The sequence below is a fragment of the Pezoporus wallicus genome, unplaced genomic scaffold (assembly GCF_028554395.1).
Source record: "Pezoporus wallicus isolate ANWC-B61680 ecotype Strahan unplaced genomic scaffold, APGP_CSIRO_Pwel_v1 contig_227, whole genome shotgun sequence".
NCBI lineage: Eukaryota > Metazoa > Chordata > Aves > Psittaciformes > Psittacidae > Pezoporus > Pezoporus wallicus.
In genome coordinates this window covers 5,110,474-5,125,233 of record NW_026635704.1, presented here as the reverse complement: position 1 = coordinate 5,125,233, position 14,760 = coordinate 5,110,474, and the positions used below count along the sequence as shown (strand labels likewise).

Sequence of the window (14,760 nt, the reverse complement as noted above, 5' to 3'; positions counted from 1 at the left end):
TCACAAGTACTGCAACAAACCTGCTCCAGTGTGGGCTCCTCTGTCCACAGGGCCACAGATCCTGCCAGGACCCTGCCCCAGTGTGGGCTTCCCACGGGGCCACAGCCTCCTTCAGGTGTAACCCTGCTCTGGTGTGGAGTCCTCCATGGGCTGCAGGTGGAGATCTGATCCACTGCAGACCTCCATGGGTTGCAGGGGCACAGCCTGCCTCACCATGGTCTGCACCACGGGCTGCAGGGAAATCTCTGCTCCAGCACCTGGAGTACCTCCTCCCCTCCTTCTGCACTGGCCTTGGTGTCTGCAGGGCTCTCACATATTCTCAATCCCCTCTCCTGGCTGCAGTTGCACTGGATTTTTCCTCCTCCTTCTTAATTCTGTTATCACAGAGGTGCTGCCACCATTGCTGATGGGCTCATCCTTGCTAGCGGTGGGTCCATCTTGGAGCCGTCTGGCATTGGCTCTATCAGACACGGGAAGCTTCTGGCAGCTTCTCACAGAAGCCATCCCTGTATTCCCTCCCACTACTAAAACCTTGCCATGCAAACCCAATACACTTTCCAAGAAAAGGAAGTGAAGAAACAAGTAAAATATAATTGGTGGTATCAAAGTCATCTGTGAAACCCAGACTATGAGAGTAGAATGTGTTCTTGAAATATTACACTTCACTTAGGCTTTACTCTTCCTTCTCCTTTTCCAAAAAAGCTGTAGCAGGAAAGTGATCCATAATCCCTATGTCCACTTTATGACATGGTGCCTCAAATAACGAATACTGTCACATTTTGATTTTTTAAAAAAACGGAAGTCCATAAAAAAACAAAATTGGTTTAGTGAATTGAATGTTGCTTCCTTAACATTTTTCATCCTGAACTCATTTAGAGGACGAAATGGATATTTCATCAGACGTGGATTTGACGTTCCATCACATTATACAGTAAACAGTACAAACGATATTATTTTTTTCAAATGGAGGAGCTGGAAGAGCTAAGACAGTAGCTGCTGTAAGGCACTGGTTATCTCATTTAAACAGATATTAAATGTAGGTGCCAGTGGTGTGATCATCAGCTGCTTCCCACTTTGTGAATAAATTGCTTAGAAGGAGTCTTTTTGCCTACCAGATGTGACCTAGATTTAGATTTCCAAAGGCTAAAAAAAAAAGTCTATTGTGTAAAAAACAATTGTGGGTAAAACGCATGGAAAATGAGCTTATCTCACTTTTCCAGGTGTTTAAGCTAATATGTTATGGAATTACAGCTTCATTTATGAAAAATAATTGAGGAAAATGTTCCAGCAAATCAAATTTGGATAAAGGCTTAGGCTGGTTATTGTGTTGTTAGCAAGTTTCTAAATGGCAGAAAGAAAGCGGAGCCAGCACAGATAATAAAAAATACAGAAATTTCTGAATCTGTGAAGAGGTTCTTAAAAAAGGTTCAGGGCTGGCAGAGGTATCCCACCTGTGTTGTGCTCTTGCAAAATGTAATGGAACAATATGAAGAATTATATTCTTATCAACGCATATGGAAGCAGCATTTTTTTTCTTAAAAGACCAGGCACTGATATCTGTTGGCTCTGGATAAGACTAATGACATCGGTAGGTTAAATGATAAACATCGAAAGAATAACATCCTTATTATTTTTCTCCTTTTTTCCTTTGACTGATTCCATAGGGGCTGCCACTCGAAAACCAGACCCAGAGCCTGAGAAGCAGACTGACCATACCGTTAAAATCGCTGGAGTGATTGCAGGCATCTTGCTGTTCGTCATTATTTTTCTGGGGGTCGTGCTGGTAATGAAGAAGAGGTGAGCAATTAGTAGATGTTTTCTATGTATGTATTCATATCACAGCATCTCCTACAGCAGTTCTCAGTTTGATATTGGCAAAAGTATCCAGCCACCTTCATGCCCTTTGCCACAGAGTTTAGGAAGTACTGCTCCTTCCCACCCCAAAGCTCTGTTGAGTTTTCACAAAACCACAGTTATCTGTTTCATCCCACCGCATTTTCTGTGAATTAATGTTTGTGGCTTTGTTATAGAAGAAAAACTGCCAAAGGTTAATGGTTCTAGCACTTTATGCATTAGTACTGCATGATGGACTCTAATCATAGAACAGTATCTCTGTCCTAAAAGTGTGAATCTCCACTCTATTCAACAGAATATTAGATATAGTTTCATTCTTGAATGTAAAAGAAATCCTCAATCAAACCGAAACTAGTTCTAAGGTAATTTGTGCTAAGAATGGGGTCTCTATTTTCTGCATAAATGTCATTCCCTGAAAAAAATATGAGAACATTGCAAGGCTGCTGACTGTTTCCAAATGCTGGTTCAACACACACATGGACTGAGATTGTTTTGTTTTGATAACATTTGAAAACTAGTACAACATTAGAAGTGTAAGGTTTCTAAACCTGATTGCCTTTCTCAACACTGTAAAAGGAAAAATAATAAAGGGGAAAATACCTCATAGCTAGAGAGGTGGCCTGAGTAAGAAGAAAATCCATGTGATCATAGGAGCTAAATCTACATTGGAAGAAATTAATTAGCAAATAGAATTAAGTTCTTTGGTTTTATCCTGAGCAGCTGTAGAGATAGGTTTTGGGAATGTGTGAGGGCTGTGTAAAGGGGCTGAGTCACAAATTCTCCTTCCATGTCTGCCTTACTGTCCCTTAACCCCTCACCTCTTTGCTATGCACTCTGTACTATCCCGTATTCTTCCTTTGTTAGCAATCTCGGTCTGATTTTGCTCATCCCAACAAAATGTGATTTAACTGTACGTTAACTAGTTTGGCAGGTCTGAGATAGCCCAAACCCCTGAGATGCCTGAAATTCTTCCAGAATTTGAACAGAAGAGGTGCATAGCTAAGGAGGCAGCTGCCTGACAGTGCCTCTGGGCAGGCAACAAAAGTAGCTGCTTTTCACTCTCCTTGAAGAAAGAAGCTGGGCCATGAGATAGAAGGGCTCTTTGCAGAGAAAGGTGAGCTGTGGCCAGGGCTGAGGGACAGGTCATGACAAGAGGCAGGTAAAACAGTCAAAAGCTACCACAGAGAAGAGATTGAGTCTTAAGCCCCAGGGTTAGTCTGGCTGCAGCAGTGAAATTGATGCAGTAACCAAATCTTCTCAATAAAGTACGGTGTAGCCGAGTTAAAATCTATTCTGACTTTGCAGTTCTTTTTTCTTCCCACTTCTGATTTCTTGTGTCATTCATACCTTCAATTTTAACAGTTGAACTCCCAAACTCCTCCTTAGGGCCAGACACAGCACTTGTCGTGCAGGGAGGAAGGAAGGCTTCTCACATTGTCTGGCCAGTCCTTCTCATAATTCCCTGGTCAGGACTCATCCCTCTCTCTCTTCCAGCTCTGAGTCTCTCCTTAAGTGTTTGCATCAGAGGCAGAATGTATTCACCTGGGGGAGACAAGTTCTTCTTAATCTTGAAGGGAAAGCATTGTAAAATGATCCAAAAAGTTTCACAGTAAATAAGGTGTCAGGGTCTCTGGCTAAATGGATGCTATACCAGCTCCTGCTTCATTCTCTAGGGAATAGCTCTTTGATAATCTAATTGTTAGACACAGGAAGGCTCACATGCTATGTGTTTGCATATTAATGCAGAAGAATACTTGATTCCTTCTGTCTACCACAGCACAGTAATTATTATTCATAGTATTTCTGTTGTTAGAAGAAAAGTGCATTTTGTGAGCTTCTTTGAGGTTTGAAATAATCTGCTTTTGACGGAGATAAAACTATTAAAAGTACAAGTCCAGGAACTCTGTTACCAAATGCAAACATTTTCATTGCATAGTACAAAAAGAATGGTACCAATAACTTAAACATATCCCAGAATGATGCTGCAGCCTTCAACAAAACAAACTGAAACGAGTTGAAATGAATATTAAAAAGTAAGAATGGTTCATCTGTGTAACAGGATGTGACTAGGCTTTAATGAGTGTTTCAGGAGGTTGCTATATTGTGTCCCAGACCTCTAAAGCAGATGCTGTAGCATAGAAGGTCCTGAATACAGTTATACTCATGACTTAAGCAAAAGATGAACCAATTATTCAATCATTTGTTATTAGTGCATTTATTCACTGTGCTGCTGAGAGCCTCTATGGTTTCACCTTGGTTCAGTTACAGTGTATGCATTATGGATTTGAAGAAAATGTATAAATCATTCTCCAAGCTTATTATAACTGTAGTGGTTTTGCAGTTTTATGGTACTTTAAGTGCTACTTTGTGAAACAGTCTTATCAAGCTAGCGTGTCATTTGACTACTGTACTTGATCATTTTACTTCATTTACTTTATCAGGCATTTTACTGGAGTAAAGATCAGAGTGAAAAATAAAATAGCACCTTATAATTCAGTGGCACCTTTCCCCTGGGAGCCACTTTACTCTCTCCATTATTACGTGCTGGGCTGCGGTGCAAGGTTTCACTGTGCTGGGTCTACATGTTCTGAAACTTTTCTTGCTTGGAGTTGGCTACAGTACTATACCATTCACACTCCTCTATCCCAAGGCATATCCCAAGGCATATACTGTCTGTTACTCATTTCATGGAAATTGTAGACCTGATCTCCGGATCTCACCAGTAGATTAAATTTATTCTGTCTCTGGGGCTTCACAGTGCTTAATTAACTTAATTTCAAACCATTGCTTTCTGTTGTCAAGAGATTTGGAAGGCGGGTTTACTGTATGTGATAACCATGACTTTGTCCAATATAATCCTTTAGTAGTCACCTCATTTTATCCAGCAACCATTCTTTGCAGGGTTGATGCCAGGCACCATAGGTTTGCACAGATCAGCCTCTTTGACTTTTAATTCAGTAGCCAAATAGGCAAGACCAGCATTCAAAGCAGAGCTTTCAGTGCAGTACAGACATGCTTTGGATATGGTCAACTATCAGAGCAGTAGGTAGAGAAGTTCTGCAAATCAATACTCATTATTATTATTAATTTCACTATGTAGTGGTATTAGTGGTATTCTGAATTAGTTATACTATAAATTGGGTCACAAAGAGATTAGGTGGCCTCAAGGTATGGTATGGAATCACTAGTGAGGGTAGGAACACCATGTACACTAAAACATTTTGTGTGTGGACACTCAGTCTTTGACTAAAATAAACCAGATTTGTGTGCTTGTCACCTGGGTCAGTGGAAGGCTAGTGGAAGACTTTTAGTGATTAGTGCTTTCCTAGTTTTCTCACCACTTGATTGTTCAGAGTTCTTTGTCTGTTCTGTTCTTATCTTTTCTTTATCCATTCAACCATATTCCTGCATAAAGATGTCATGTAATGTAGACTAGGAACCTGCAAGCTATTCCGGATACCAGTATAGTCATATCAATGAGGTGATTCTTCTCTGTGAAGTCAGAAAAATGCCAGTAGGCTTTCCTCTCATCAGCTGTGTACTGAATCTCTCCCATAGGAGGTCACACAAAATCAGTGGAAACCAATGCATGTGTTACCACAATATTGCTCCACAATAAAGTGGATTTTGAATCTGATCCTGAATATTAAATGTCAGGCAAGGTCCTTGATCTCTGCCAGTCTTTGATACACCTGCATAGGACTTTATAAAACACAAAAAATAAAACGCAGCAAGTAAGTTCACCTTTTGGTCAACTTAAAGTAAAGGGGTGAAAATGTTCCCACAACCTTTGGAAAAGCAATAGCAATTAAATCAACACTTGGAAAAAATCAGAACCTCACTACTTTACTCTTTTCTCTCTCTTTTTTTATATATATATATATATATATTCTATTTCAGCTAAATTTAAAAAATATGCAGAAGTCGAGAAATTAGATTTGTTGGTCCAAGGTTCGCTTAATAGTATTTGTGTTTTTGAGGCAGCTGTTTCTTTCAGGGAGACCATCTTGCTGCTGCAGTGGGATTGAAGTAAGGAAGCAGTTATTAAAATTTAATTATATTGGCTTCTGCTTCAGTTGTAGACTAGAGCTCTTCTGATCGCTGCATTTCTCCATGAGAAAAGATTCTCTTCTTTTGCCTGTCTTTAGTTTCTGTTTTCAGCCGTCTCTGCGCCTGAGCCTTCCAGTAGATTCTGATATGTGTAATTGTGGCATCTGTTTAACTCCGAGACCCTAGTTCTCAGAATTATAAGGTAGGCTTTTGCGCTCAGTGGAGCTGGTCTGGGAATACACTGGTACCATTCCCTGATTGCAAATCAAGCTGTTCAGTTATACACCTTTGCCAACAATTTAAAGCAGTTAGGATAGAAATTGGAGATAACAGGTCTAAAGGAAAGCTACAATCTTCTCCCAGTGCTACCCCTGAACCTCTTGTTCCCTCTAGGCTAACTGCAAAAGAGAGAGAATGAAAGAAATCGCTGCAGTAATTACACAGTTCCAGAAGTTTACGCTTTAAGTGGTATAGTCCTCCTGCAGCCAGTTGGGTTGGTTTTGATAAATTTCATAGTGGGGCCTTGTTGTACAAGTGATACTTATGAAATTTATTTATGTCTTCAGTCCTGAAGGATATAAAAGTGCTTTATATTATCCCTATGCACAGAAAGAGTTCATTGGCATAAGACAACCTTTCTAGTGGGATATGTCTGAAGAGCCACTCACAGAAGAAAATTGGGCAAAGATTGTCCAATGTTTTTGGGTCACTCTCTTTAAGAGAAAAAGACATTTCATACATAGAGAGAAAGTTTGTATACATCATGGAGTAAGTAAAATGGAACTTGTCCATATTTCTTAAAAAAGTTAGATCTTTTTCAGTTAGGAATGGTGATTTTTCATGTGGCCCAAGAATTTGGAAGTCTGAAACCTACTGTTTCTGTAGGATTTTAATTTATTCTTTTTACCTGTTTTTTATGTGGTGTCAGGTATTCTTGAGAGTCCAAAAACACAGTGCTTTTTTTCAAGGACTTTCATACGGAAAATCTCACAACTGTAACAATATAAAAATACGTGGATCTTGAGACTTAATTTTCCTCATCGCATACAATTTTTTAATGGGGCATTTACACAAATTAAAGCTCCTGGATTTTCAGCATTTTTTCATAAGGAATAATTTTTCTCTATAACATATTTGGCAGAATTCTGCATATAAGTACCAGCAGTGCTCCACTGATAAATTGTATTTATTGTTGTTTCTCACATTATTTCACATCTTTTAGAAGTATGAGAACATTTGTACTAATTACATTAAATCTCTGTCATGGCAACATATGGCAAGAAACAATGTTGGCAGTGTTATGAGATAATAAATGAAAGTGAGAGAACGAGTTATTCTGAGAAGAAGGGGGGGGCAGTGGGGGATATAATTATGACTGAACAAGAAAACAGCCCCTTGCTAATAGAGCAGGTAAGTTGATCTGCTTTGATAGGACCTGATTCTTTGCTCCTTACTGAAGGCAATGGGATATATGTGCTGGTAGAAGCATATAACTGTTTTGCATCTTTCCCATTAGTCTGTTCTTAGTTGTCTTTTAAAACTCAACCCTAACAGGTGTGCCTTTTTGCAGATGTGCCAAATGATTAAATATTAAGTATCTAGCCTCTTGTGTTTGAACAATACTGTTTGCACTAGAAAAATGGGAATAAAAACTGGGAAATATTTCTAACAGCATCTTCACACAAAGAAGATGAGAGAGAAAAATTGATGAAAGCCTAGTTTTCAAAGAGTTGCCTGAAGCATGTAGCTAGAGGCAAGTTAACGTTAGTTATAGTCCTTTGCAAGGCCTGTTTACATGTTTCCTCTGTAGTCAAAGGGCTGTACGTATGTGCTGTAATAATTACAAAATTACTTTCAGTCTTTTATCTTACCAACATGTGAATGGTACTTGACATTATGCTCAGATATGTTTTAAAATCTCCTGCCTCTTTTTAATTGCAGTCAATATATGGAATTCATTTGGGCTGGAACTTGCCCCTTTTGAAGGGTTGCAGTTCTGCTTGTAGTGGACTTGTAAGTGAGAGAGAGAGAGAAAGAGATGTAAAGCAGAACAGTGTAGCTTGAGGGCTTCTGTACTTTGTGCTTATGCAGGGCATGTCTGAGTGGAGGATCAGGCTGTGCAAGAGGTGATGCAGGAGAGACTGGCTGGGTCCATACTTCTCAAGATGTGGTGCTAGGTGTCCCCAGAGTCTTCTCTTCTCCAGGCTGAGCAAGCCCAACTCTCTCAGCACCGAGAGGTGCTCCAGCCCTCTGATCATCTTTGTGGCCCTTCTCTGTACTTCCTTGAGCAGGTCCACCTCCTTGTGCTGCAGGCCCCAGAGCTGATCATAGTACTGCAGGTGGGGTCTTGTTGAGGTGTAATCGGAAGCATTTTATCACTTCAGTTGGGAGTGTTTGTATGCAGAGATAAATGAGCATTAAATACATCGCATTACTTAGACAGTAGGTTTACTTTAAGTTGATTCAATTTGAACGTGCATTATGTATTGTATTGCTTAATGTTCAATGGAGGTTAGATATGTCATCTGTCTGTTCCAGGCGCTGCATGATATGCTAAGATATGCATTCTTGCTACCTTTCACTTGTGTCACCAGTTCTGGTCTCAGTTTCATCTTGATTTTTCATACATTAATATTTGGCTTTTCTTTCCTTCCATTTCATCTTTCCCACCACTGCCTAATCCTTCCACCATCATGGCAGAAGAAGCTATCACTCCTACACTTACTACCTGTAAGTAATTTCTTTGTCATCAGACATGCACTTTCTGCCATGTTGTTTCATGCATAAGTAGTGAATGCAAATCTTGACAGTTCCTTTATAAAAACAAACTTCGTAAAAGTTTTAGCAAAACAAAAACAACATGGTCAGTATTGTAATGAAATATTAAGCTTTATAGCATTTTTTTTGCCTCTTGCTGTGCATTAGAGTCCTTTGAATATCATTATGTAATGAATTTTCTTAATCAAAACATAGTAAGTATAAATATAACTACCATGTCTGTGAGAAATTTTCATGCCTAAGTAACTATATTTAGAATATATTTAGTTGTTTCTTTCTCATCTGTTCTGTGAAAAATATAGCATTGGTTAGACATGTACAAGCATTTCCATTTGTTGCTGCGTACATATTATTACTTGTTCATGAATAATGATTATTCATAAACATTATGAGTTGCCATTACTGGAGTGAATTTCAAAGGAGAGAGCACTAAAAAAATGAGGGCAAGATGAAGCAAAACTTTCAGTAAGTAATAACGATTCATTTTGATACAGTCCTTAGTAATACCATTATATGATTCTTTATTTACCCAAAGCCTTTGTTTCATTCCATGCTGTCAGCAGGTGATGAATGAAACAGGTTCTTCTGTGAATTTAGCAATTCCCTTTCTGAGGCTTTTCTCACTTTCCAGGTACAAGGAGTACATGATAGCTTTGGATTAGCAAAATATTAGGGGTCTTAGTCACAAAATGTGATTCATTTAAGCTTAATCTTGTTGGCAACTAGAAAAATCAGCTGTCCAGTAGATACCTGTGTTTTTTAAAGCTTAGATTTAAAAGTGATGGGAAACTAGGAGGTATTTTTATATACTCTAAAGAAGATGGGGTGTCACTTGCATGAGACGGATTGTAGTACAAGTTTTCAGGTACATATGGTAATGCCATGCTCTTGAAAGGAACAAATTTCAGTAAATTTTTATTCATTTCTAGTTGCCCTTCAAACTTTTAAAATATTATTTTCAATTAATATTTTGAAAAAGCATAAAGTATTAATTTATGGATTTTATGGAAAATTAGTAGACGTTTTCTAACTTGAAAACTTGGTAAGCAGAGGCATGCTTGAAATAAATTAGAGCAACTAAAATTTAAACCTCTTAGCTGAAATTCTGTAAGATTTCTGAATACATTAAAACTACTCAGTTACTTAGTAATTCAGATTTCATATTACATTATTTGACACAGTGCAATTTTTTAAGTGTTTTTTAAACCACTGTATTAATGCGAAGGTCAGAAAAAAATTCTCTCTTCCACAGGTACAGTATTTCAAAATTTGTTTCTGTTCCCAAGATGGAAAGACCATATTTCCATGAAATAGGCCTTAAAAAGGAAAAAAATAACCCATTTGGGACCATTTAAATGTAGTTCTTTATAATGTCAAAAGAGTATAATGTAGTAAGTTTTAATAAGTAAATATACTTAAATTAATATTTAAAAGATTAAAATTCTAAAAAAAAAAACAAACATTAAATGAAACACTGTTTCATTATTCAAAGAAATTGGATTCTATCTTTTTTTGTCATTTTCGCCCACTATGGAAAATATGTGATTTGAAATGTTTTTATAGACTGGTTTTGTCATGAGTTTTGCAATCATACATCCTGTTAATAGTTGATGGTTTAGGGCTTCTCTGATTATTTGAAATACTTTCACAGTGGCTTCAAGAAAGGATCTGTCTTTTTGTTAGTGTGATACAAATTGTGTGACTTTGTAGTTTGGGTACATTAACTCTTCCGAAAGAAATTGTGTGATCTTAACTGTATTGTTTTGCTCACTGTCTGGCAAAAGAAGGGAAGAACAAGCCCTGGAAAGAGCAGACAAGGTTGGCCCCCTCTAGGAGGAAATATTTTGGACCAAATTCTCCACCTGTTTATGCACCACCCAATTTCACTGAAATTGGTGGAAATCTTAGATGAATGCAGAATTTATTACAGTTTTATTTTTAGCTGAGGAAGTTGGTACCAGTTATAAAATGTTCTGTATTTTGAGAAACATTTGAAGTACTCTGCCACTGCTAATTTACCACTTCTATATTGAGTATCATATTCAAATTTGCTGATTAGTCATTGTAAATGCAAGCTGTAACATCCAAGCAAGCATCTATGCACTGAAATAGTTACTATTGTCTTGTGTGCTGCTTTCCTTATGTGCTGTGGGCTCCTTTCCCCTAGTAGACTGCTATCTCTGCCACTTCTAGATCCATCCTAAATTAAAATTAAAAGAGAAAAAGTTGGCAGTTCCTAGAGCTGCTGCTGAATCATCAGAGGTGAGCCTACAGCTGTGCAGATTTGGCAGAGGCTTATTTCCATTTTATCTTGTGCTTACCAGTTAGCCAGTCAAGAGACATTACAGAAAAGGAGTTGAGTATTGCTGTTGAGAATTATACTTCTTTTTAATAGGTTTAAGTGCCTTTGCCAGCATCTTTCTTCCCACTCCTACTTTCCTGAGAACTGGCACATTTTTTACCTTTCACCTCAGTCAGGCAGCAGATTTGGGGGGGGGGGGGGGGGGGGGCTGTCTGTCTGGCCATAGTTAGTCCTCTGTGAGTTCTTTTGTTCTTCATATTAGAGCAAATGTAATAGTGCTCATTAACTCTGCAGCAGGTCTTTTGACTTTGCAGTCGATTTCAGGTGAGAAAAATGAAGAATAGAGATGGTGTCATTAGCAACACTTGTAATGACTGGTGTTCTCAGCATGGCAGCCAACACTGGTATGAGTGCTTTCTCCTGACATGTTTTCTGATGGGCAAAACCCATTCAACAAAGACCAGAGAAGGAAAAGTACATTAGTAGTTTATTGTGTAATTATGGTTAAATGAACTAGATAAGCCTGTTGTTCAGGTGACAGTGAGCACCACTGTGGTCATTAACTTATGTATTTGAGATTTTCATTTTGAGAAGGGTTCTGCCCTTGGAAATCATTAATCATTACTCAGGACCTAACAGGTAGATTCATGCAAATTCAAGCATCAGAGAAACAAAATGAATGCTTGGACCATCTGAGTTTACTCAAGGCACTGGCACCTGATGGAGAATTTGAGGAATTCAGTTTACCCCAAATTTTGGGGCAGATAGTTACAGATTGTAGCTATTATAAATTGCTTTGAAGAAAAGGCTTCAATACATTGCTGCGAGTAGGATGTACGCCCAATTAAAATACAAAGTTGTGAAGGTAGCTTTCAATACTGTACCTCAATTTGAACTTGATATCGAAATGGTATATTCTGATTATTATTGATATTAAATACTTATGCAACAATAAACTGCACAGCAGTTAGATGCATAATGTTATTCTATTTTTGTTCCTTTTCACAAGTCACTTCAACTTGTGAAAGGAGAAGTAGGGAAATAGGAAACAAATGTTGCCAGTATTCTGATAAAATAGTAATCATGTTGAGATCTTAACAGATCAGATGAAATCTGATATTGTCTGTCCCATACTAATTACGTGACTTATGACAGAAGTGCATCACAGGTTTGTTGTCTACATGGAAATCTCGATTCAGAAGCCTAATGCAATGTTGAAACATTACTAAAATGGACTGTATAGGGTTAGAGATTCTGTTGCCTGGTATTTTGCATATGATTCAAAAGTGGACAAAATTCTTCCTATAGCAAAATTAATTCTACAAGCATCAAGCTTTTTCATATAAAAGTGATTAAAAACATAACCTTCTTTTCATGAGAATTTGATAGTTTGGGGCCCAGTTGAAGTACACTTGTCTTGTGTATCTGACTTGAGCTCAGGAGCCTGAGAGTCTGTTCTCAGTTTAGTTATCTATGTGTCTGTTGCTTTGCTAACAGATTTTCAATGCTGGCTTCTGGAGCTCTGTACAGAAACTTAATTTGTGGTTCATTTCTCCAGTGTCATTGTGACTGATCAAGTACTTATGGCAGAAGGCAGAGGTTAGCAAATCTGCAAAATGACACAAATAATCAAAGTCAGTAGAATTTCCAAAATATCAGTGGTGTTGAAACTCCAAACAGTGATTTCTGGATAATTCCCGGAAATATGCAGTCATTGTGTTTAAAACTTATTAATTTGAAAACAGTGAGAGAGCTGAGAAACAATCTTGTATGCTCAACTGCAGCTGCCCCTGGAACTAGAAAAAGCTCATCGGTTTGCATCTTACAGATGGAGGAGAGCACTGAAAAGAAAAACATGAGTGTGTTTGAACTGTTTGATGTGTTTGATCTGTTAGACTATGCCTGTGTTCTCTTCTGAATCTTTAAATATGCATAGATACATAGATTTGTACCACAGAATCATGTAACCCAAAATAGACGTGAATTTCTGTAATTGTCTTTAAGCTAGACTTAAATGATTTGGGGCTATCCCGTGAGTTTTGTTGCATCTGGCAAAGTCTAGAATGCCAACATTGAAATCTTCGGACAATGCGCAACGCTGAAAATGGCAAGGAGGGTATCTTACAAAATTGCCATGACTGAAAAATGCATTTGTGGGCTGTGTGCCTTATGCTTTGAGTACAGAGGTACAATATCTAGCCTTCATGTGGAGATACGGAGCAATCTCCTAATTAGAATGTTATTTTTAATTAAAATACACCACGTAGTTTTAAAAATATGCCTGAAGTCATTGATACACTGATTCCTTTTGGATCTTCTGATTCTTTTGGATCTGACTGCATTGTTTTACAGCTAAGGCTTACATTCCCATTACTCTGTTGAAAAAAACCCTGTATATAATCCTGAACACTCAGACCACCAGTAAATAAATACTTTTTTATTATTATTACATTATTATTATTTTTATTATACTAGCTCTTTCTGACATGCGTGAGTCCCCCAAGGCAGTGATCTGACTATGTGAAATAGCTTTCTTGAGATGCAACAGGGATCAGGTCATTCATGTGGAGAAATAGCTCTGCTTTAGTTCATCTTTCCTGGGCATGTTTAGTTACTCACTACAAGTTACTTTTACAATACCTACATGTAGAAGACCCATAGTAATTTTTTAAGTTACCCAGACTTTTTAAGACCACATTAGCCCAGTGTGTTGAGTGAGAAACCATAATCTGTAATGTCCTACAAGTTTGGGCTTTTTAAAGTAAATGGATACTACAGAGAGAGTGAGGTGAAGTATTAGAAGTGGTTGATTGCTATGCTGGTCCCACAGTCACACTCAGTTACTGTCCTTGGTCCCTCAGTGTCAAGCAATAAATTCACAAATGAGCTGGGATTTGGAGATTTTTCTGTCCATAGAGAGAGGTAGTTTCAGTTTACACTGCTTGTTTTGTGAAGGTGCCAGACATTTAGTGAGGGAACCATTATAAATGTAGGAAAAATAAGTACATATTCAATCTAGAGGGGTCTTCATTCCTTCCGTGTTAATAAAAGCTTTGTCTTGCTTTTCTAAACTAATATACAGGGATTTGAATTGAATACTGAAATTGCTTTTAGAAATTGTGGATTCCATATACTCTTGTAGGATAAGCCTGATAGCCTACCTTTATTGTATATAACACTAAGACGTAATACATATATTTGGGACGGGAAGAGAACAGAGGAGTAGTTATGTGTATAAAAGAAGTTACCTTTGTATTTGAGTATTTCTGTCCTATACTGAGTCTTGTTCGGTTAATGTTAGCAGTTTACCAGGGTGGACTGTCTTCTCTATAAAATTGTGAATTGAATTATTTCTCAGTTAGCCTGTTGACATTGTAGCTTCCTAAAAAATTTCATTCCCAAATAAGTCATGCTTACTGTCAAGAGTAGTCATTCTAGGCACTGAGATTCTGCCATTATCTACCATCATTGTTGAATTATAGTTTCAAAGAGGGTCTAAGGTAATATTTTTCAGTCACTTTTTTTAAGACTTTTACCACAGGAAAAAGGTGCAATTCATGTGTTTTTTTACTCTGAAGTTGCATTTCTGTATACATGGATAGCTGAAAACTGACTTCAGAATCTATGATTTTAAATCTTCAAATAGAAAACAGAACCTTTCCTTATTTTAGTATTAGCATTTATTGTACAGGAGGAGTAATGGCATTGGAAATTTATTTTCTCTAAACCCCAAACTTGCTATCACACTTTGTGTGACTGTAGTTGTGTTAACAGTA

The 14,760-nt window shown here is 37.7% G+C and overlaps 1 protein-coding gene across 12 annotated transcripts in view; it reads left to right on the top strand.

Moving 5' to 3' along the window:
• The window catches only part of PTPRM (protein tyrosine phosphatase receptor type M), a 471,112-nt gene that overhangs the window by 312,873 nt on the left and 143,479 nt on the right, over positions 1-14,760 (top strand). For 6 of the 12 annotated variants that reach the window (XM_057397498.1, XM_057397500.1, XM_057397495.1 and 3 more), the window contains 2 exons: positions 1,665-1,797; positions 8,605-8,634. In XM_057397498.1, the coding sequence (XP_057253481.1) occupies positions 1,665-1,797; positions 8,605-8,634 (163 nt within the window). The remainder of the gene's footprint in view (positions 1-1,664; positions 1,798-8,604; positions 8,635-14,760) is intronic. The other 6 variants (XM_057397502.1, XM_057397501.1, XM_057397499.1 and 3 more) reach the window with 1 other exon arrangement.